At 44.0% G+C, this 20,182-nt stretch overlaps 4 protein-coding genes across 14 annotated transcripts; 1 reads left to right on the forward strand and 3 right to left on the reverse strand.

Annotated features, from left to right (window-relative positions):
* Positions 1-846: 846 nt before the first annotated feature.
* On the forward strand, positions 847-1,833 carry LOC120451171. Its single transcript, XM_039634649.2, has one exon. The coding sequence runs from the start codon at positions 947-949 to the stop codon at positions 1,631-1,633; it is 687 nt and encodes a 228-aa protein (XP_039490583.1). The 5' UTR covers positions 847-946; the 3' UTR covers positions 1,634-1,833.
* A 657-nt stretch (positions 1,834-2,490) lies between these two features.
* On the reverse strand, positions 2,491-16,953 carry LOC120451097 (protein Aster-B). Of its 10 annotated transcripts, XM_044006402.1 has the most exons (12): positions 16,294-16,953; positions 11,295-11,600; positions 10,657-11,110; positions 8,889-9,138; positions 7,225-8,338; positions 6,916-7,168; positions 6,710-6,840; positions 6,399-6,595; positions 5,810-6,103; positions 4,330-4,777; positions 4,139-4,259; positions 2,491-3,164 (listed from the first exon to the last, which is right to left on the reverse strand). In XM_044006402.1, the coding sequence occupies exons 1-12, from the start codon at positions 16,590-16,592 to the stop codon at positions 3,129-3,131; spliced, it is 3,903 nt and encodes a 1,300-aa protein (XP_043862337.1). In that variant the 5' UTR covers positions 16,593-16,953; the 3' UTR covers positions 2,491-3,128. The 10 variants fall into 10 exon arrangements, with proteins under 10 accessions (XP_043862337.1, XP_039490470.1, XP_043862320.1 ...); XM_039634536.2 differs by having other exon boundaries at positions 2,491-4,259; positions 8,889-9,135; XM_044006385.1 differs by having other exon boundaries at positions 2,491-4,259.
* Positions 16,954-17,121: 168 nt separating this feature from the next.
* Positions 17,122-19,291, reverse strand: LOC120453449. 2 transcript variants are annotated; one of them, XM_039638165.2, is made up of 5 exons: positions 18,647-19,291; positions 17,683-18,590; positions 17,542-17,623; positions 17,340-17,486; positions 17,122-17,245 (listed from the first exon to the last, which is right to left on the reverse strand). In XM_039638165.2, exons 1-4 carry the CDS (start codon positions 18,968-18,970, stop codon positions 17,340-17,342), a joined length of 1,461 nt encoding a protein of 486 aa, XP_039494099.1. In that variant the 5' UTR covers positions 18,971-19,291; the 3' UTR covers positions 17,122-17,245. The 2 variants fall into 2 exon arrangements, with proteins under 2 accessions (XP_039494099.1, XP_039494107.1); XM_039638173.2 differs by having other exon boundaries at positions 17,370-17,486; positions 18,647-19,290.
* Positions 19,292-19,387: 96 nt separating this feature from the next.
* LOC120453467 (putative oligosaccharyltransferase complex subunit CG9662) lies at positions 19,388-20,180 on the reverse strand. Its single transcript, XM_039638199.2, has 2 exons — positions 19,923-20,180; positions 19,388-19,860 (listed from the first exon to the last, which is right to left on the reverse strand). The coding sequence occupies exons 1-2, from the start codon at positions 20,059-20,061 to the stop codon at positions 19,550-19,552; spliced, it is 450 nt and encodes a 149-aa protein (XP_039494133.1). The 5' UTR covers positions 20,062-20,180; the 3' UTR covers positions 19,388-19,549.
* Positions 20,181-20,182: the final 2 nt, after the last annotated feature.

Consider the following 20,182-nt stretch of genomic DNA (forward strand, 5'->3'; position numbering starts at 1 on the left):
CTATTCCATTTGGCATGTTATTTGCTAAATTTTCTATTAATTTAATTTCTTAGTCGAATATATACATATACCTCTATCTGTATTTTGTACACAGCTGTGTTGAAAATTGTTGCAAAGAAAGAAGGCAAGGGTGAAGATTTGAGGTTTTTATTGCAATAAGAAATGTAGCCTAGTTGTACTTACCGTCAATATAAAATCCATATATATAGTATGTAGAAACTTGCTTTCCTACATCGAAGAACCGCTGAAAGGCCCCCGAATTTCACAAATTGTTCCTGATTTTTATGCGGTTTAATGAACTTGAACTCTTATCAGTCAGGTTGGCTTTCTTGATATTGCCCAGAAGAGAGAGCTGTAATGCAACAAAAGAAGCGGAATAAACAAAGTCGGCGTCTTACTCATTCCATGCGGCGTCATGTGAATTTATTTTAGGATTTTGAACTTGGTCGAGTTGGGAAATAAAGCAGGGCTATCGAAATTGGGTCGCCATTTATTCGTTAGTCTGCGTCACTTAGAATTAATATCAGAAAGCGACATTTTTTGTAAGTAAGAACTCTAACACACATTTTAAAGGCTTAAAAAATCGTTGAACTTTATGTTACTCAAAAAATGTACCAGTAAAACGTTTGCAATACGTTAGTTATGATTTTAAAAGTACACGCCTAGAAGTATGCCAATATTTTTTCAGCTTTTGGAAGTGTAATTTTCACGTTCTATATATGTATAGTAAGTAAGTTTACAGCTTAAGAATTTATGTTTAACAATTACGAAGTTTTAAGGTCTCAAACTTGCTTTAAAACTTTCCTCCCGAATTCATCACATCACATATTCATGGGGAAATCATTTCCTGGCAACCCGATTAGCTTGTAGTCGTCCAAACGCCATTACACTTTTATCACTAAACATTTCAAAGAATTTTTCAAACTTTTACCCCGTTTTAAACAAGATGACGTCCATGCTGGACACGCCTATAGTTTCCATTTTCGATTTGATGGTGGAACGGCACATAAGGCTGCGCGAGGAACTGAAAGACGCGGTCACAAATGGGACTACACCAACTCGTCGTCCAAAAGCAGAACGTGGAGCAGCCGACGGAAAGAAATCACTTCCTAAACCCACACCAAGTCCAATGAAGTGGCCCTTGCCAGAAGAACCAGAATTCATGTCTCCGACACCGGCAAATGCCATCACTGCCGCGCATTTGACCAAGAAACACACTTCCCTGAAGATCCAGCCACCGATCGAGAAGGAGGTGATCAAGAAACTGGTGGAGAAGATGTCCAATGGACCAGGCAGGACCAGGACCGTGACCCCCAGGCACTCCCAGTCCAGCAAGAAGACCAGTGCCAAGTCCTCCAAGACGGTGGTCATAGCTCCACGGAGAAGGAAAGTAGCCGGGCAAGGATCATTCCGCGTCAAGCCGAAGCTCACCAAGACCAGTTCCACGCAGCTTAAGCGAACGCCTCTTTCTCCCAGAAGAGCAGAAGCTGCGGCTAAGGATGCCAGTCCACAGGGCAAAACCAAGACCAAGAAGAACTCCCCTGAGAAGACGGGTCCACAGATGCGAAATACCAGGTCAGTAGATCCCCTCGGCAATGCAGAGGCTCCTGTCTCGAAACGATGGCGTCTTTAGAAGTGATATATCCGTAGATTTCCATTCGTTCAAACTAATTAAATTTGCACCAAGTAATGAACAACTTTATATCACAGTGATCCCTCATGTGATGGACCGCACTGAATCCCACATGAAGGCGATCAAAATTGGAAATGTACATAAATGCGGTTTGTCTAGTTTCTATACATGAATAAAAAATATATTAAAATGAATTACAATTAAATGCAATAAATTCAATTAAACGGGAATTAAATTAAACGCATGAGAACCCTTATCATTTAGTGCCCATTCATCAAATTAAGGCGATATTTTTTTATTTTTATTTATTTGGTTTTATAATAAATTAGAATTTTCATTGCTGCAGCTTAACATTCGGTTTCTTATTCTTGTATGTTCTGCTTAATAAGCCTAACTTGTGACACAGATTGTAAGCCAATTTTGCTAGGGCCCAAATTAATTTGACGAGAGTTAGTTTTTAGAGTGGCATTAACCAACTTATAAATTTTGTTAGCTTAGATCTAAATGTATTTTCTTAATTATTCCAGTTTAGTTTTCTCTTCTCTTCACATTCAATTCGCACAAGTTTCTGTTTTTTCTAACTTTTGCTTTGTTTATTTCTGCTCTCGTACTTTAAAATGCAACTACTACAAACTAACAATACTTGGCCATATATACGGTTCATATATATAGTGTATATAGAGTACGCAGTTACTGGCCTTAGCTCTGACTTGCGATTTAGATTAAATAGTTTGAAGCATCTTGTTTCTGATTTTTGTATTGGTATTGGTATCAGTATCAGTATCGGTATCGTCTGTAAACGGGCGCCAAAAATCGAAAAGGGTAAAGAGTTGGAAGGAGTTATACAAAAGAACGAAAACATTGCTCACAATTGTTTCGATTGGTTTTACAAAAATATTGTACACAATAAGTATTTTGTATAATCGCTTTTATCAAATTTCCCCTAGCCATGGACTGGCAATTATGTTATAGTTATAATTATAGTTATAGTTATATACTCTCCAGTTTGCCAGTTTTGCGCTTGCTCGACATGTAAATGAATTTTCTAAAACAAAAATTCAGGGCGCTCTCTCTTGATTTGTTTCGGTTTTTGGTATGTTTTGTGAGATATGAAATACTTGAGGATTTGTAGATACATTTGTCTGAAGCAAAGCCAAGCAAACAGGTGCTACACGTAAATGCCGTGATAAAAACAAAACAATTGCCCTAATCTAACTAAAATGCAGCTACTTAGATCATAAATTACACTGCGCTTTTCTTACCATTAAAACATAATCGTAAATATGTATACAAACTTATTGGTTTGTGTTCTTAATTTCTTTTCAAAGTGTGTTGGGTTTGTGACTAAATGTTAATTGAATTTTAAATTCATTTTCAGTTTTTTTGGTGGCTTTGCTCTTGGCCCAAAAAAACGTTTTTGGGTGTTTTGCTAACTTGTCGAAGACAATTGGATTGGACTCATTTTACTTGCACATTTTGTTAAATAATTTTACTGCTAGCGTACAATGATTTCAGCCAAAGTTCTTTCAGTCTGAAAAACAAAAGGTATTTGAGTAAAACGGGTTTAAAGCAAACTTATGTTCTCCACATAAAAAGCGTTGTACAGGGAAGCATCCAAGATACAAATTAGTCAAACATAAAATGGGTTAGTTGAGAGTGAATGAGTACTTTCTACAAGGGTAAATACAAAATTAAAAATTACTTACAAAAATACAGGGTTTTAACAATGAGTTTGTGTGGTGCCACGGGAATTGCTTCCCTATTCTTCATTCTGAATATTAAAATTTTGTTTGGGATTTTCAATACAATTTCAATCGTTAGTCATGATACATTAACTGTGCTGGCCTTGAGTTTGCTCTACGGATTACAGGACTTATATCTAAAGAATACTCAACTCTGCTTGAGATATATGTTGGAAAACATAGATTAAACCTTGATTGGGATACATGAATGTTCAACATTAACCTGCCAATTCAGTGTCAGAGGATGTGCTTCTTAATCCGAGAGAGAAGAACATGCACAATTTGGGGTTTTGTGTATTGCTAACTAGGAGATCAGTAACAAATGCCCGCTGGTGCAGTGCGTTTCAAAACTTTCAGACCGTTTCATCTGCTCGTAAGGAGAGTAAAGTTGGCGGTAGTAAGTAATAAAAACAAAAACATTAAATGCAAATAGAAAACAACCTAGGTTCTTAAATAAAAAACTAATGCATCCAGTAAAAATTCATATTCATTCATAACGCTGACGACGTTAAATGGACTCATTAAATCTGCCCTGCAGTTATGAAACGCGTTGCAAGTATACATGTGTGTGTGTGGTAGTGAGTGTTAAAGTTACAATTAGTTGTCGCTCTTGCTGTTTTGGCCGAAGTCTCTGATTGCTGCTGTTAATCACCGTCTAATGAGATGCTTAGAATTCAGTGCGCCCCGCCATCGACATCGACATCGACTCAATGCTCTGACGCAGGTGGCTATCGTTGGTGATCTTTTCGCAGACAATGCTCACCTTTTTCAGCAGCTCGATGGCAGTTTGGAGCACCTGTTGCCACTTGTGCCACTCGTTCTCGTGCGCCATCTCCTGGTCGCGCAGCAGTTCCAGCCATTCCTGATTCGTGCTCGGCAGCTCACTGAAACGGGCAGAGGACCATTTGCATACAATTAAATCTGATTTGGCCATAAGTATGAATTTGGACTCACCTCAAGGCCGCCAAACTGGGCATGCGGGCCCGCCGATTGAGATCCACGTCAATGCGTTCCTCCAGCCTCCAGAGCTTAAGTAATAATATCACATTTAATGCCAGCATCAAGCACAGCAAGAGTATAACCAACAACCACAAGCCCTTGTGTCTAAGTCTGTGACCCTGTGACCCATGACCCGTTGCCAGAGGCAGGCCGTCGCCGCCGCCCAGATGCAACTGCTGCTGCTGTAGGTGCTGCTTGTGCGGCTGTAGGTGGTGATGGTGCATTTGCTGCTGGTGGTGGAGCTGCTGCTGCTTGCCGCCCTCGAGCAGCAGCGGATGACCGGCGGCGGCGCCGACTGCCGCCCCAGGAATGCTACCCGCGGACAGCATTTGGGTCTCCAGGGGATCACCGGCTGGGGCCGGACCAACTGCCTCCTCCAGAGGGCGAATTTGGGTGGCGGTACCTGGGGAGAAACGGGGACGAGCGAAGGAATGGCAGATGGTACGGTTAGAAATCAAACCATTCGAACGGAAGAGTAGAAATTAACATAGGCTGGCAACAAAATCACAACATTAAGAGCACAACAAAATATAAGTGACTAGTAAATAAATGAAACTGCAATAAAAAGCAAGTGAATTAGGTACATGATTAGGGCTAGCAATCGTCACAGGAGAATTTATATAAAATACGAGACACATTATCATTAAAGTGGGAAAACTCCAGAAAAGTTTGCATTACCAGTAGATAATTTATTATACAAAGAATCAAGCTTTGTGGTGAAAAAAATTTTTGCAAGAAATTTTGTGAATAACATTATACGTTTTCTTCAATGAAATTATTGCACGAAGAAAATTGGAATTTGTTAAAGCTTCGTCAAGTTCTTGTGACTTAGTTAAGCGTAAATAAATTATGAACTAGAAGGGGCCAAAACATTAAGCGAAAAATGAGCGAAGCCTTATCGAAACTTGATAAAGCAATTAAAAGTAATCATTACCAGGAAAAAATTATTAGATTAAAAAAAGGAAGCAGTTCAAAGGAAGGTTAATATAAGTGAAATCGATTTATGACCCGCAACCTATATCACACGTGCTCTCTGCCACTGCCAGCTGTGGTGCCTCTTATCAATTCAGCTAAGCAGCTGCAGAATGTATATTTCAGGTTAAGTCTAAACGAATTCAGAGAACGAAATAATTCCCTTTTTAAATCGAAAATCCCTTTATATATAGTTTCCAAAAATCATTTCTAAGCCTTCGCTTCTTGGTTGAGCTGATAACTTTTGTAAATAATAACTTATTTTCTTGGATAAAGTGAAAATTAATTGAAGATTCCTTCAATATGTTAAGCTGAAGTTTGAAATTCTCAATAGACAATTAGATACACATATTAAAAGTGACTGATCTATTAAATTTCTTTTTAGTTCTCTGTGCATCATAGACAGACACAATTCCTCTGTGACAATTGCTAGGCAGAAATGATCCAAATATTTAAGCTGTACCTCTGCTGGACTGCAGTAGAGCCTTACGGTGATGCCAGTGATGAGGATGCTGGTGATGATGGGGAAGCAGAGGCTGATGATGGTGGGAGTGCCTGGGTTCGTGATGATGATGCTGACTACCGTGGTGATGGTGATGATGATGGTGCATGTGCATGTGCTGGTGCTGATGCTGTTCCTGCTGATGGGAATGTCGCGACTCTTGGATGCTGTCATTGTCCGTACTGGTGGCTGTATGGAGGGCACCTGTCGTGATGGAGGTGGTCGACGTGGATGTGGCGGATTGCTGATTCATGCCTGAGATGTATGTTGATTGTAGCTGGATGTTGCTTTTGATTCTTAACGAGTTGTTTGATGTTTATTGTGAGCATGCGTGCGTTTTGGTGTGGTTAGAAGAAGCAATGGCAATTGGCATTGGCAGTTATTTTCGAATTCTAACTCTGATTTTTTTTTTTGATATGTTCATTACAATATTAGAAAGAAATTGCTTTGCTTTGCTGCTGTATTTGCTGTTTTTGTTTTTGTTGTTCTTGTTGTTGTGGTTGTTGCATTGTAGTTAATTGGTTACTGGGACTAGAGTCGCAATGCTTACCTCTCCTCGGCCTCCGTCCCTTTCCCTTGGCAGGTGGAATGCAGGTCTCGCTCTGGAGCGCATGCAATTGGGCGCCAAAGAAGTCCTCCAGGCCCGCCCACGTGTTCTTCTCAATGAAGCCCTTGACCACGCCCCAGATCGATTTCTTGTACTTGATCTGGGTGTGAATTGAGAGCATAGTGTGATCATCGACAGTTCTATGAAACGGAATACGAAAGCCAATTAGAAAAGTTTAAAGTTGAGTGACTTCTGTGCACCGTTCATCAAGTGGCTAGTTATCATCGCCAACTGCAAGTTGATGGATGACTCACCTGGCCAGGCAGAAGTGTATGAGCACACTGAAACTGTCCGCGTATGGAATGCCTGCATTAACACTATTTACGTCTATGGAATACAGTTCGCCCGGTTTGCTACACTCTCGCTGCGTTTGGTACTCGGTTACCTAAAGGTAATCAATATATGCATTTGACAGTCAGTTTATTTGTACGTTTCTATTTTGAGCGCAATGCACATTCACCTTTGAGGTTTTGGGTCCCACAGAGGCGGCCAATTGAACGGTGACGTTCACTGTGCGCACTTGCAGGCCCTCCTCGTTCTTGGTCCACTCGCCCAGCACGAGGTCCGTTGACTTGCGCATGGCATGGAAGTCAGTTATGAATTTGGACTTGCTGAACAGTAGATTAAACAAGGTGTCCACGTTAATTGGCAAAATGGTGTGCACGATCTGGCGGCCCTCGTGCGTCGAGGTGCACTCTGTGGTGGGCACAAATCTAAGTGGGCGATGGAAGGAGTTAGATGTGATCTACATTTACCACCTCAAACTTACGGCAAATTGTTCTCCTCGGAATCAGACGAGTCGGAGACATCTGTGGGCACACTCTCGGCAGCATTTTTTCCCTCCTCGCGTTGGCGATGCATTTTTCCCAGCTTTCGCTTTATCTCCAGCTTGGACTCCAATGATCCTGACCCGGAACTGGCACTGGCCTGTGATTGGGCTGCTGTGGCAGCCGCCACTGCGGCCGAGTTAGAAACCGTGCTAACCTTCTTCTCCGCACTCATCTTGTCGCTGCCACTGCCGCTGGCTGCCGCCGTATTTGAACCCGACAAAGAACCCGATCCGGAGCCAGAGCCCGTGTGATTGGCAATGGTGGAGGAGGAGGCAGTGGTGGAGCCCGCTGTGCTGCTGCTGCTGGCGCTGGGAGCGCTCATGGTGACGCTCACCGACTGCTCCGCCGGTTTCACGGAGCTAAGTGTCAGCTCCTTGGCATTCTGTTTCATCTTCTTGTTCAATTTGCGAGAGCTCTCCCTGGTCTTATTGTTATCCGATCCGCTGGCCGAGGCGTTGGCCGATGACTTGGAGGAATTGAAGAAATATTTCGTCTTCGACTTGCGGGGGGCAGAGGCACGGACGCCGCCGCCGCTGCTGGCACTGCTGTTTCCGCTCTGGGGGAGCAGGGGATTCGACTGGTTGGATTGGTTCGACTGTTGCGACTGGCGCTGCGAGTTGCTATCGTCATCGATGGCCGTCTGGAAGTCGAAGTCCGGCTCGTTGTCGTTGTTCAGCGTGGGATCAATGTAGTCCTCGTCGTCGGTGGTCAGGCCCAGCTCGTCGCCGTAGCAGGTGTGCACATGTTTCCAAATCTCCTGTGGCGAAAACTGCTTGTTCATCAGCGTGTTCTGCCAGACGCGGAAGAGCATCAAGAAGCTCTTGTCGCGCGAGGTGAACGTGGCAAAGAAGTACTTGTCCTTGCCGCTGGATATCGAAATGGCATTCGGTATGACCAGTGCTGTCTTCTCCTTGGTAATGGCCGTCACATCCTTCCACTTGATGCTCAAGTACGTCTCCCAGCTGAAGATGTTCGCGTGGAAGCAGACGTAGTTCTGCGACACATACAGTCGGCCCTGGACGAGAATGTCGCGTTGTAGGGCACACGAGTAGTCTGCGGAAGAAGATAATCACTTGAGTCAATTGCTTTAATTAAGTCGGGTTTTATTAACGGGAATTCATTGATGATTACACTTCTTAGTTCATTTATCTGAGGAAAAGAACACCGTATGCCATACAAATTTAGAATAATTCTGGATTTTATAATGCTAAACTGCATGAGGCGTTGAATTTGTCTCTACTGAATATTAATTTCATACAAAGTATGATGGCATTTTTGTCACAAATAAGCTTTGTTATTTAAGTCATATTTTATTGCTCATTATTTTCCAAAATGGCGCGGCAAAGGCTTCATTATGAATCAGAAAGGTATATTTTTGTGTTTAAAGGGTAACTCATGGATAACTACGTTATATAGACTCGCTTAACAATGAAATGGAATGTAAGTACTTATGAAATCGTTACGCATTTGCAAAGTTTGCCTCTAAAGGAGCTCATGAATATAATTACCTTTATCGGACTGAATCTGCATGTGACTGATTTCATTAAATGAAAAACAAAGGTAATCATTGTGTGGGCTGCTACCCGGCCTATACAAAACTCACCCACAATCAGGCGCTCGTCGTTGGGCACGTCCTTGAAGAGCTTCTTGAAGTCCTCGGCCCGCGACTTGTAGTTAGGATAGATGACGTTGTACCAGGACTTCTTTTTGGCCCGCTCCGAGAGCCGCGACGGCTTGGCCGGCTTCTCGTTGGAGGTGGAACTGCTGCTGGTCACCTGTTGCTCCCGGTCGACGCGCAGCAGGCTCAGCTCGTGCTGGGTGAGATCGCTCAGCCGGTGCTGCGAGATGTCCTGCTGGGAGACAAGCGAGAGGGAGAGCTGATCAAATACCATAAGGAGTTCCATTTATTGCGGACTGCGATTGCGTGTGCAAACATTTTAGATCTAAATGGATCGCGCCACGCAATTTGGTATCGTTACCTATGGCTTTTTGGCCACCTGTTTGCACCAACACTCTGTATGTTGACTCTTTTTTTTTCGGGTGATTCACGCCCATTCGCAGGAAAGTCTCTTCGGCCAGGTGTTTGGTGTTACTTCTTATCACCCCACACACGCTTGTTGTTCGTTTACGACCCCCAATTATTTACACAAAGTTCGCTGCAATGCTTGATATTAGTCTGCGTTTTTTTTTTTCTATCTCTATATTCGCGCTGAGACGCTTCGTCGCTTGTCGAATTCTAATTTGCCATTGCCAGCCGGGCAAACGTCAATGGAAGAGCTCCGCCGCACACGAATCGTTATCACTACTGGCCGGTTGGCCGGAAAAAGCTTGGACCTAAAACATTTATGTAGGGAGCTGGAGCTTTCGCATCGAAGGGTGATTCTAATCGGCTGTCCCTCGATGGGGTGGGAGGTGAGGTAACTACACACGCACAGTGACACTTGCTGCTTATCGGACGGACAGCAAGTAGACTAGATTGGACTGCTAGATGGCCAATATGGGGCCGATTAATCCAAATAGCCCTTGTCGATCTGTCGGCCCAACTGGCTATCTGTGCGGCTTTCTATCTGACAATCGCCTGATCGATTGATCGCCGCTTCGAGTGCCTCTAATTTGATTCGAACACTTGGCTCCACCAATTTCACACCTTTTTCGGGGCGTGTGTGGTGGCTAATGGGCGAAATAAACAAACGGCGAGTATTGAAAGCTCACCGCGCTATTCCACCAAACTCGAAATAGTCAGGGTTTCTTGACTAGCCCTTTGCACTCATATAGATACGCAGAAGGGTTGACATTGGTTTATTTGAACTTGAACATACATACTTCACGATAAATCCTCTAATTATTAAGATCAACAATAAACACACAATCTATGGGTTCTCCAATGTTATCAACTCGAAAGTTTCACAAACGAACATTCTCAGAATGCAAAGAACGTCGATAAAAAACGCCATTAATAGTATATGTCATCAATTTAAAATATGTATTCGGAAGTCACTCCCTACTTTGTGCAACCCTTCTTTCTATGATGCCTAGCCCAACACAGTTTATAAACCCATTAAAAGAAGGCTACATAAACCTTGAAATATCCACGCTCACTGGTGAAAAAACGGCATTTAAAAACAGCTCAACTGGTGTTCCAGTAAGTTGCAAGTAAAGCATTCTTAGAAAATTGAAGTGGTGTGTAATAAATATCTTATCGCTTAAAAACTAGAAACTGACCGACTTGGCATGACTCATTGCATGGTAACGTAAAGCGGAAATATCTATTTAAATCGTATGCAAATGGTAAGAGAGCAAAGCAGCGACATGCACTTGAAAGTAGCGCCTGATCTTGCCCTAAATCCCACACGTTGGCCATGCCAACTCACCTCATCGCGTCCGCTGCTGGATGTGGATAGCTTTGCCTGGCTGGCTTTGCCCTTGGAGCTGGTGGAGCTCTTGCGGCTGCTGGGACTGTCGCCTGGAGCAGCAACGTCGTTGGAGTCGACGCCCTGCGCCTGTTGTGACTGATCCCGCGGGGAATCGCTGGACACGATGTTAATGCTCGGGGTGGCGCCGACACTAGAGATTGAGCCAGGACTAGTGGAAGAGGTGGCCTGAACTAAACGGAGGACGCTGCCGTTGGACTCATTGGCACCTGGAGCCGCAGCAGCTGATGGCGATGCGCCGGCTGCGGTGGAAGCGATCTGTTTGGAGGACGTCGATATGGAGACGCTGCTCTGCTCAAAGCTGCCGGCAGCTTCCTGAATGGTCAGGAGTTTGGTGCTTAGACTGCTGTTTGTGGTGCTCGTTATTGTGATCTCCTCGGTAATCGAATCGCGCCTGTGAATGGCAAAAAGGAAACGAGATTAGCAAGGACTCAAGTGGTCACCCCGAACTACTGCTACGTTGATTAAATGGAAAAACTCTTGAACTAGGCATGCAAATTTGGAAGGATTGATGAGTTCTCTTACGGAATTGGACCAAGGCCTGGCTGGAGAGTTTCCGGAGCACTGATCCCACCTACCTGTCGCCACCATTGCTACCAGGCGCCTCCGCCTGCTTCTCCTCCTCCGGCTGCGATTGCTGCTGGAGATTCTCGGGATTCTCCTGATCCCTGAGTGCCAGCTGGCACTGTGACGGCGATTGAGACTGGATTTGTGGCTGGAGCTGGGTGTGTGTCTGTGACTGTGACTGGAGCTGATCGGGCTGGGTGGTCTCGGGTATCATGTTGGCATTGGCAGGGGTTTTACTACTGCTCGAACTTTCGGCAGTCGTAGCGATTATGGTTACACTTGATGTTGTTGGGTTGGTTTTATCACTATCTTTAATCCTACAATAAAATGCATATATAAACAAATCAAAATAACGAATGCCAAATTAAAACTCATGCCCAGGACAATGGAACAACGGGAGCAACTAAATAGGTCTGGTGAGTCCAACAAAATACTTAAATCCAATCAAATCTAATCGAGGAAGTGGGAGTGGGAAGTGGATCTGACTTCAAAATCTACAGTTCTATCTACAGAATTTATAGCTTGCCAGAGCCATTGCAACATTTCCCACAACAATTGTGGGCGATGAAACTCGAAACTATTCAATTAAGACCAATGGCACTTTTATATGTTTTCAGTTTTCATTGTTTTGGGATTGGGTATACAACAAATCACCGGACAGAGTCCTTAGCACCAAACAAAAATGTCTTGCAGATTGCAGATTGCAGATTTCAACTAAATCAGATTTTGAATCAAGCACAGGTGGTTCCACTTCACTTTCACGCATTTCAGCAGCTACCATATAATTAATAATTCCAAGTAGATAAAGGTTTAAAAGTAGAGACAGTCGCGATTACTTTCACAGCCAATGGTGCATAAATATAGGAAGGCGTTGAGGAGACCTCTAATCACTAGTAGCAGTAAAAGTGCCTCAGTTACATTGTATTCTTATTGTTCGTTTCTAGGAACTCAATGGGATTTCAAAGTGTTTTGCTACAGCCGCAGTTATGGGCCACTTGCAAGAGTTCAACGGCTAATCCGCCCAGTGCTTCTGGCAATTAACAAAGAACCATTAATGTTTCCGCAGCACAATCTATGGCTTAAGTCACCACTTCGATAAGAAGGCCGCAGATGGTAAATGCGACAATTGTCAATTGGCTTGTTAGAAGATATTGTAGCCTCTTAACTGATCGCTGAATTAAGTAATTTCGTTTGAAAATAATTTCCCCTAATTGTTCACATTGTTGATAGCACCACACGAGAAACTATTTGGGATACTTTGCCGGGATCTTTCCGTACCACTTAACCCGGTCTTTTCGACTTTTTCGCAACGTTCGCCTCAGCATTTTTGACACGTTCATATACGTTATATGTAATTCTCAATTAGACGTGCTCTCGCCTCAGTGGGCTGCGACGGAATGGTGTACCAATTGCCATTAAACGATTGTAATCAATTCTATTGTGCCCTACTCTTTCTCTCGGTGTGGGTGTGTGTCTGTGTGTGTGTGCGTGTTGTTGTGCCACACAATTGTTATTATTTTCTTAATACTTGCGCGTATATTCGCATATTCGTATACTACGCTGATAAGAGCGATAAGATACTCTGACTCTGGCATTAAGCTTTACTGCAGCGATTAGTCTGGCTGGGGAAAAGCTCTGTTAGCCTGAATTTGTTTAAACAATAAGGGGTAAGCCCATTTAGCCCGAAACTGTTTATCGCATGCACTTTGCAACATTTTCAGCGAAACATCTGCTTATTAAAGAGCAACTGAACTCGGAACCCATCAAATTCGATGTATGCAAATTGAGCCGTGACCTAATCAGCTTTAATGATTTTTTAAGCTTTTTTAGTTCCCCAGCACTCGAGAGTAGCAATTGCAATACGAACGCCCTTTAATAGTCGCCTCAAAGATAATCGACCTTATCAGAAAGTTTTCCCTCAAGGACAGAAAAGTTACAGTTACACTATTTACAGAAGTTACAGCAAATAGCTAGTTAACATAGCAGATTCTAGATCTATAGTTTGCATAGAGATCGAGATCAACTCAACTGAAACATTCCTTATCTCAAAGTTCAGTTCAAGTTCAGGAAAAAATGCATACTTGCGCGAATGGAGCGCATTTTGAATAATTCGCGAATCGAGTAAACAAAGTGTCGCAAACGCCATTTAATGATTATTCGCACTCATTAAAAAACGAGTATTTAATCATAATTGCTGAGAGTCAGCTACAATGTGTGAAAGATCAGAGATAATGTAATGCCCTATAATTTGTATATAGATTTAATAGCATGTGCTAAAGGGGAGTTCAGAAATTGTGACGACCAACAGAGATAGGAATCGAAAAAACCAAATACTCGAATGATTGAGGTTTTTGGAATAATTACTTTCAAACAGGAAACAACAATACGCAATTACATACCATTATTATTGACGTAATTGTTTGGCAAGAAAATTCTTGGAAAGTGGAAAACATGCCAGCTGAGCTACTCGTGATTAGTGCTAAAAATAGCTTCCACAAACGGCATTTTAGTTAAATAAGAAAGATAATTTACTAGACATATTTAGGGGCGTCTAATCCTATGGTTTGTTTTTATATTCAGCAAAGGCTAAACAAACTATAATTTCCTAAATTAAATAAGATAAATGCGCAGGAAATTTTCGCTGACTGAATTTTAAGTTGTATGCGTTAAACTTGCCATTGTTTATAAAATGTGCGACTAACATATACGAGTATATGCGAGTTTATCAATGGGAAATATCATTCTGAATTCAGCATTCTACGCAATTACCGATATACTGTGCATCAATTATTGCTACAGACCGCAGGTAATCATTACGATTGCAGTTGCAATTGCAATTGCACCGCCTGGGAGCTTGAATAATAGATACTCCTGCCCCTTGAACTTTGCCCTTCGGGGCCACCGAGTGCTCCATTGGTCAGGGAAGTAGGATTTTAAAGGCCACTGGCCACTGGCCACAAAAGGGAACTACATCAGCACGAGTTCGTAATGGCTAAATCAGCAGCATAGGAACAATCGGCACACTCGGCACCTTTAGAACCAACTTGGAACCGGAGAAAAATCAATAGTGTGGAGCGAACAAGTATTACATTTTTTTGCGCTTGGCCTTCTTTGCGTCCACATTCAGCGTTTTCCTCGGCGGCTTCTTTATTTCCTCCTTCGGCATCGGCTGGCTGGCTGTTTGTATTGTCCAAGCGAATCTATGTCATCGCTGCGAAACAGCCAAAATGCCAAAAAAAAAAAAAAAGTGGCCAAAAGTGGCCAAGTCTGGTCTCGGCCAGCGCGAAAATGTGATGACGAAACGTAAACAGCGCAGAAATTATGCTTATTTTTAGCACCGCTCGGCGAAATGTCATTAATTTATGAACTATATACCACACGCACAGACACACAAACAAAGTCCAACGTTTTGTAGTTAATTATTTAATTAATTTTCCGTGTTTTGTTTTTACTCTCGATTGTCATTTGTTTGTTGGTTCGCTGGGTTGTTGTTTAAGGCACGCGATGGCGAGATATACGAAAACTGAATACTACTAGTATCGGAAAAGTGGGAGCTCGTGCCGGGCACGTCATCCCAGTTCGACGTTCCGATTTGCACTCAAGAGCCGTCGGTCGTCGAGAGTGTAGTAGCAGTGCCACCGGTTTCGCACTTTCTCGGGGTTGGAAAATCGCACCCACCGATAGCAGACCAGTGCATACACTAGCCGTACTGTTTACCAACCTTATATCGCCCAAACCTGCCACTCAAAAGCCATTGCGAATGCATTTTCCGAGCGCAAAGCCTCCTACTGGGTATTCCAATAGTAAAATCCAGCCAAGGCCAATCGAAAATGCTCGAGTTTTTACGTGGAAAACGCTTGAGTGCACAAAACACAAATTGTACATTTTGTTTGGTTTATATGAGCACAGTGGGCGCAAGAGCTGTAAAATGTGAAAGTCCTTGAAAATTGCTCAATAGCTAGCTTAATGGTAGTCTTTAAAAATGCTACAAAATAAACCCTAAAAACCTTACTAAAAACAAGCGAAATGCTTGACTTTTGAGAGGTTACAGCCTGCAATCGTAAGTTTAATTAAATTAATTGACAAACACTTATCTTCTATTTAACTTATATGGTAATTTCAGAGAGTCGATAAACTTGTGAGAATCTCCAAAAACTTCCACTTGCTATTAAATATAGCCATTGTTTATTTCGTTATCTGTTAATTAAGGCAACCATTTTTCCCCACTTTAAGTTCATTCACTAATTCAACTGATAGCCAGCGCAGTGCGACGATGATAACCCAGACACATTGGCTCAGTTTTCCAGTGAAGAAAGCTGCTGTTTGTTTACTGGCTCTTTATTTTTACTTTAGCTGGCTAGCTGGGTGCCTCCTCCAGTGGCCAGAAAATCGATATCCCAGTGCGCCTTAACACAACGAAACGCAATGTACATCTTCTTTTGGTGGGGCAACTGTTGCGCAATAAACGCAAATGCTATCACAATGCAAGAAGTAAGAGGTGTGGGGCAATTAGAATGGGGCAACCTGCTTTATCACAGATTTGGATGGGTTTTTTTTTTAACGGGGTGGTTAACTCAAACTGAAAGGAACAAAGAGGGGCTTATAAACGACATGCAATATGACTAGCAACGGGTTAAACATGCAAACCAGCGGGCAATCCTACACCACAAATTAACGCGCTTAGCTCTTAGGTTTCTGTTGCACGGAAAGAAATCGGACCGAGGTTCCGCAGTGCCACAGCTAATGCTTATATGTAAAATATATTTCCATCTCCTAGGATCACCTTTTTTCTAAGTAAAACGTTCAAGCATGTACAATTCTATGGGGCGGCTTTCTACAGTCATTATACACAGGCACATTTTACATAGTTTACATAAGCGCTTTACTTTCTACACGAACACCTTCCAATTGGAACCAATTCGACCAATTTCTTTCCGTGCAGGGGCATTACTTTACGTTCTAGACTAGTGTCCGGGACGTGGTGGGCGTGCAGGGGGCGTGGCAACTCACATGGGCGTCGCATTTAGGCTGGCGGTGCGCTTGTGCTTGCCCTGCGAGGACGAGGGGCGATGGAAGAAGCTGTGGGCGGTGGCCAAGGACTTGGGCAGGGCACCCTGGCTGGAGGACTTGCGCAGGGAGGCGAAGCGCGAGGTGGATCCTAGTCCGAGTACCGATCCAGATGCCGATCCCGATGCCGATACCGATCCTTGTCCGGAGCACGAGGAACTGGAGGCCAGCGAGGAGCTGGACGAGGAGGTGGAGGACTTGTGGTGCTGCTGTTGTGCCCGTTGCTGTGTGACAAAATGCATGACAACACGGCGAGGTGTGCCGCTCCTCCTTCCCCTTCCCCAGCTGTTCGTTGGTTGGATGGGCTACTCCTCGGTTTTGTTTATCGAGTCACCACCGTCGATTATTTGTTTATTTCACCTATTTCTTTTATGTGGCACTTTTCGACGTTCGCGGAAGTCGTTTTTCATTCGATTTTTCAGCTGGTTTAATGGAGCACTATCACTGCTATGTTGCGTTTTTCGCGGACATTCAGTTTCTGCACGGTTAAATGCGGTTTTTGATTTATTGGCGAATGAGATTCATGTGTAAATTCTGTTAAATTCGTCTGAACGGAGCGAATTATTCTTCACTTTTTCGCATAAAAAGTAGGACCGCAAAGAAAATGGCTACAAATACTGTCCGGTGAGGAAATAAATACCAACGTACACTTTGCATTTTGTGTAGTGTGGCCTTTTAATATTTAATTACGTATATGTTTAAATATTGACAGGCCAAAACTTTGGCGGTACTTTCAAACTTGGAAGCTTCCTTTGGGAAATGGAAAAAGTTTATTTTTAAGCAACTTTATTTTAATAATATCACATGCAGATTAAAATACACAACACTTGATTGGCTCACAACAAAGTTTGCTCCACCTGGCGGGAAAGAGACAACGCGAGGCCTATTGAAGGCGCTGCAAAGAGAAACGAATGCCATATTAGTAAAGTTACGAGTAAAACGCAAATGTAAATAAGTAAAGCTAATGAAAAAAAAACTCTTAATAATACTCAAGCTAGAAAACCGTTTGGTGTCAGTACAATGCTCGAATTGCCGCTCTTGAGGAGTCCACGAATCAGCGCCAAATCATCGGGCGTCAAGGACCAGCCGTTCAATTGACCCACGGACTGCAGCTCCGGGCAACTGTCCATTAATATCTGCAAATAGAGCAGATTAGCTAAGTATTGAAATGATTTAGGGCCAGCCATCTACCTCCACAGACTGCACTGTTAGCTCTGGCGCCAGAGTGAACCACACGTCCTCCAAAACCTTGAAGTCATGCTGCATAAAGATGCTGAAATATATATATGATTGACTACTGCAGGAAGAAATGTGTGTGCCTTATATGATTACCTCATAATATCCTCATCAGTAAACTCCACCGTGTCCACGGCCAGTCTCTTCAGATCGGTGGAGTTGCAGAGGAAGGCCTTCAAGGAGCTGGTCAGAATGGTGCTGCTCAGGATCTCCAGACCCTCCAGTTGCTGGAACTTGGCGTGTCCGGCTCCGTAGGACAGACTGTCGATCATGTAGCAGTCGAGATCGATGAGCGAGGGACACAGGCGAGCCAGCTTGCCCAGCTCGAGGTTGCCCAGGCCCTTGATCATGGTGAGATGCCGCAGGTTTCTGCCAATGGGACGCTCCAGCAGTGGCAGTAACTCGGCCACCACAAATTTGTAGATCTTCAATTTGCGCAAATTACGCGTATGAAGAGCCCGCAGGCTGCCCGTCTTGGGCGAGTCCAAGTAGAGGGTTTCCAACCTGGGACAAGTCTGCATGATCACCTGCAAGGTGGCTTCATCCGTGCCCGTATCGTGGATGTACTTCAGCCGGCACTTGAAGCGATCGTCGATATTGTCGTGGATAAACTTCAGGGAGGCGCCGACAAAGGAGTACGTGGAGAGCGTCTCCACCTGGGGACAGTGCTCCAGGATCAGGGCAATGTCCGAGTAGCAGATGTTCTCCTCGCCCGGCATTCCCACATCCACAACGGTCAGTGATTGTGAGCACACGCCCTTGGCCAACAGATCGATGCCGATCTCTGTGATGTCAGTCTCGCCGGAAATGTCCAGGATCTGCAGTCGGCTGCAGCACAGCCCGATCTCCTCCAGCAGCCGATCGTTGGCGATGTAGGGCACATACAACTTGACCAGCTGCTTGCACTTCCTGACTATGTCGTACATGTAGTGCATGTGCTCCTCCTTGACCCAAATTCCCTTGATATTTAGCACCCTCAGTCCCGCCCCTTGGGCAGCAATCACCTGGAGAGTGGAGTTTCATTCAACGTAGGCTGCCATCAATAGATTTCTCTCATTACCTGCAGGATCTTCTCGTAGTAGCTGAAGGGAAACACCTCGGTCATCAGGAAAGTAACGCCGCAGTTGAGCAGCATCTGCAGACAGGTGAACCGCATGTTGGCCTCCAGATAATCCGAGCTGAGGATCACCCTGAGCAAGTCCTGGTATATGTTGGGCGTGGCGCCCAACTGGTCCAGATACTCGTTCAGCTCCACCATCACGATGTTGATGTCCAGCTGCACGTCCGGGGCATACTGCGCGTAGCTGATGGTGGACACCAAGAGATTGGCCAGCTCCGCCAAAGCGCTGTCGCTCAGCGAGCGCACAGTGCACTTTTTAGACATGTCTCTGTTTTGGTTTTGGCCCAGAAGTAAACAGAATACGACGCAGAAGCCGCTGGGTGGTGAGCGCAGGAGAGGATTTGTGTTGTGTTGCTTCTGGTTACATCACTTGGTAAGAGGCACAATGCTGATTGATATCCTGCTTCCTTGGAGTACTGCTAACGTTTCTTGGTAACTATTTGGCCAATATCAGCTTAGGGCCCACCTATACACATGCGTGTTCTTTTTAGTTATAGGTAAAAATAGATTCTAAAATTATATAGGCGACGGAAATGGTTTCTTCACGCTGCCGACGAACTAGCGTACTGAACGATCCAACAGCACGACGCAAACTGAGAGCCATGGGACGCCAAAATGTTTGGTTTCCTCAGTTCCACATTCTCAGTGCGGCGAACCGCGAGCCAAAAAATAATGCTTAACTTGAATCATTATTTTGATTTGTTGTACAAATGCATTGTTTATGCGACAGCATTGGAATAGTGACATTTTATAGTAAATGAACTGAATGCGTTTCGATTTATAGATATTCGACTGTAAGAGAATACTAAGAGGGCGTTGATCAGGCAGCTTTTAGTAGAGATTCTAGGGCTGCAGGTAGCTGGGCAGCTTCATGCGCATGAACAGCCAGGTGGTGAAGAAGGAGACCAGGATGAAAATGAATCCCATGGCGGTGAGCAGCAGACGGTTGAGGTTCGTCTTTCCCGGCGCATGGGTCTGGTCCATGATGATGAATCCCAGACCGCCGACGGTGAACAGGAAGCTGCTGGCCAGACCCTCCATGATGTACTGCCCATTAACGCGGTAGGGCATAAAGGCCACGGGTCGCGAGTGTCCGTGCTCGTCCACGGTGGCTCCAAGACTTGGCGGCTCCACAATCACATCGTAAATAATACCTGCGGGGAGAAAATGCACTCTTTTTAACTATTTATTAGAAGAAAGCAAGTGTAAGACTCACCGCCTGTCACCAGAAAATAGGAAAACAAAATCACACTGAAAACGGACATCGGTGAGGGCATTGGAATGCTAAACTTGCGGACCTTGATGTTCGGCGGCACCAGGATGTGGAAGGGCAGGTTGTACAGTGTCTCGAACATGATTAGCTAATAATTTAATTTGTATATATCTAAAGTTATTTGAGTTTCTTGAATTTTCGTGGCGGTGTCGCAGAATTTTGCCGGCGTAGGCGGAGTTTGTTGTTATCTATCGAATAGGGAT

Source organism: Drosophila santomea, chromosome 2L (assembly GCF_016746245.2).
Source record: "Drosophila santomea strain STO CAGO 1482 chromosome 2L, Prin_Dsan_1.1, whole genome shotgun sequence".
NCBI lineage: Eukaryota > Metazoa > Arthropoda > Insecta > Diptera > Drosophilidae > Drosophila > Drosophila santomea.

Coding starts and splice junctions, on each gene's coding strand:
- LOC120451171 (XM_039634649.2), top strand. CDS start 947: ATGACGTCCATGCTGGACACGCCTATAGTTTCCATTTTCGATTTGATG.
- LOC120451097 (XM_044006385.1), bottom strand. CDS start 16,592: ATGCATTTTGTCACACAGCAACGGGCACAACAGCAGCACCACAAGTCC. Junction 6,596..6,709: donor ATACACTTCTGCCTGGCCAG/GTGAGTCATCCA, acceptor TCCGTTTCATAG/AACTGTCGATGATCACACTA. Junction 4,778..5,809: donor TCTACTGCAGTCCAGCAGAG/GTACAGCTTAAA, acceptor GTTTCTCCCCAG/GTACCGCCACCCAAATTCGC.
- LOC120453449 (XM_039638165.2), bottom strand. CDS start 18,970: ATGTCTAAAAAGTGCACTGTGCGCTCGCTGAGCGACAGCGCTTTGGCG. Junction 18,591..18,646: donor ACTACGAGAAGATCCTGCAG/GTAATGAGAGAA, acceptor TCCACTCTCCAG/GTGATTGCTGCCCAAGGGGC. Junction 17,487..17,541: donor TAACAGTGCAGTCTGTGGAG/GTAGATGGCTGG, acceptor CTCTATTTGCAG/ATATTAATGGACAGTTGCCC.
- LOC120453467 (XM_039638199.2), bottom strand. CDS start 20,061: ATGTTCGAGACACTGTACAACCTGCCCTTCCACATCCTGGTGCCGCCG. Junction 19,861..19,922: donor CTATTTTCTGGTGACAGGCG/GTGAGTCTTACA, acceptor TTCTCCCCGCAG/GTATTATTTACGATGTGATT.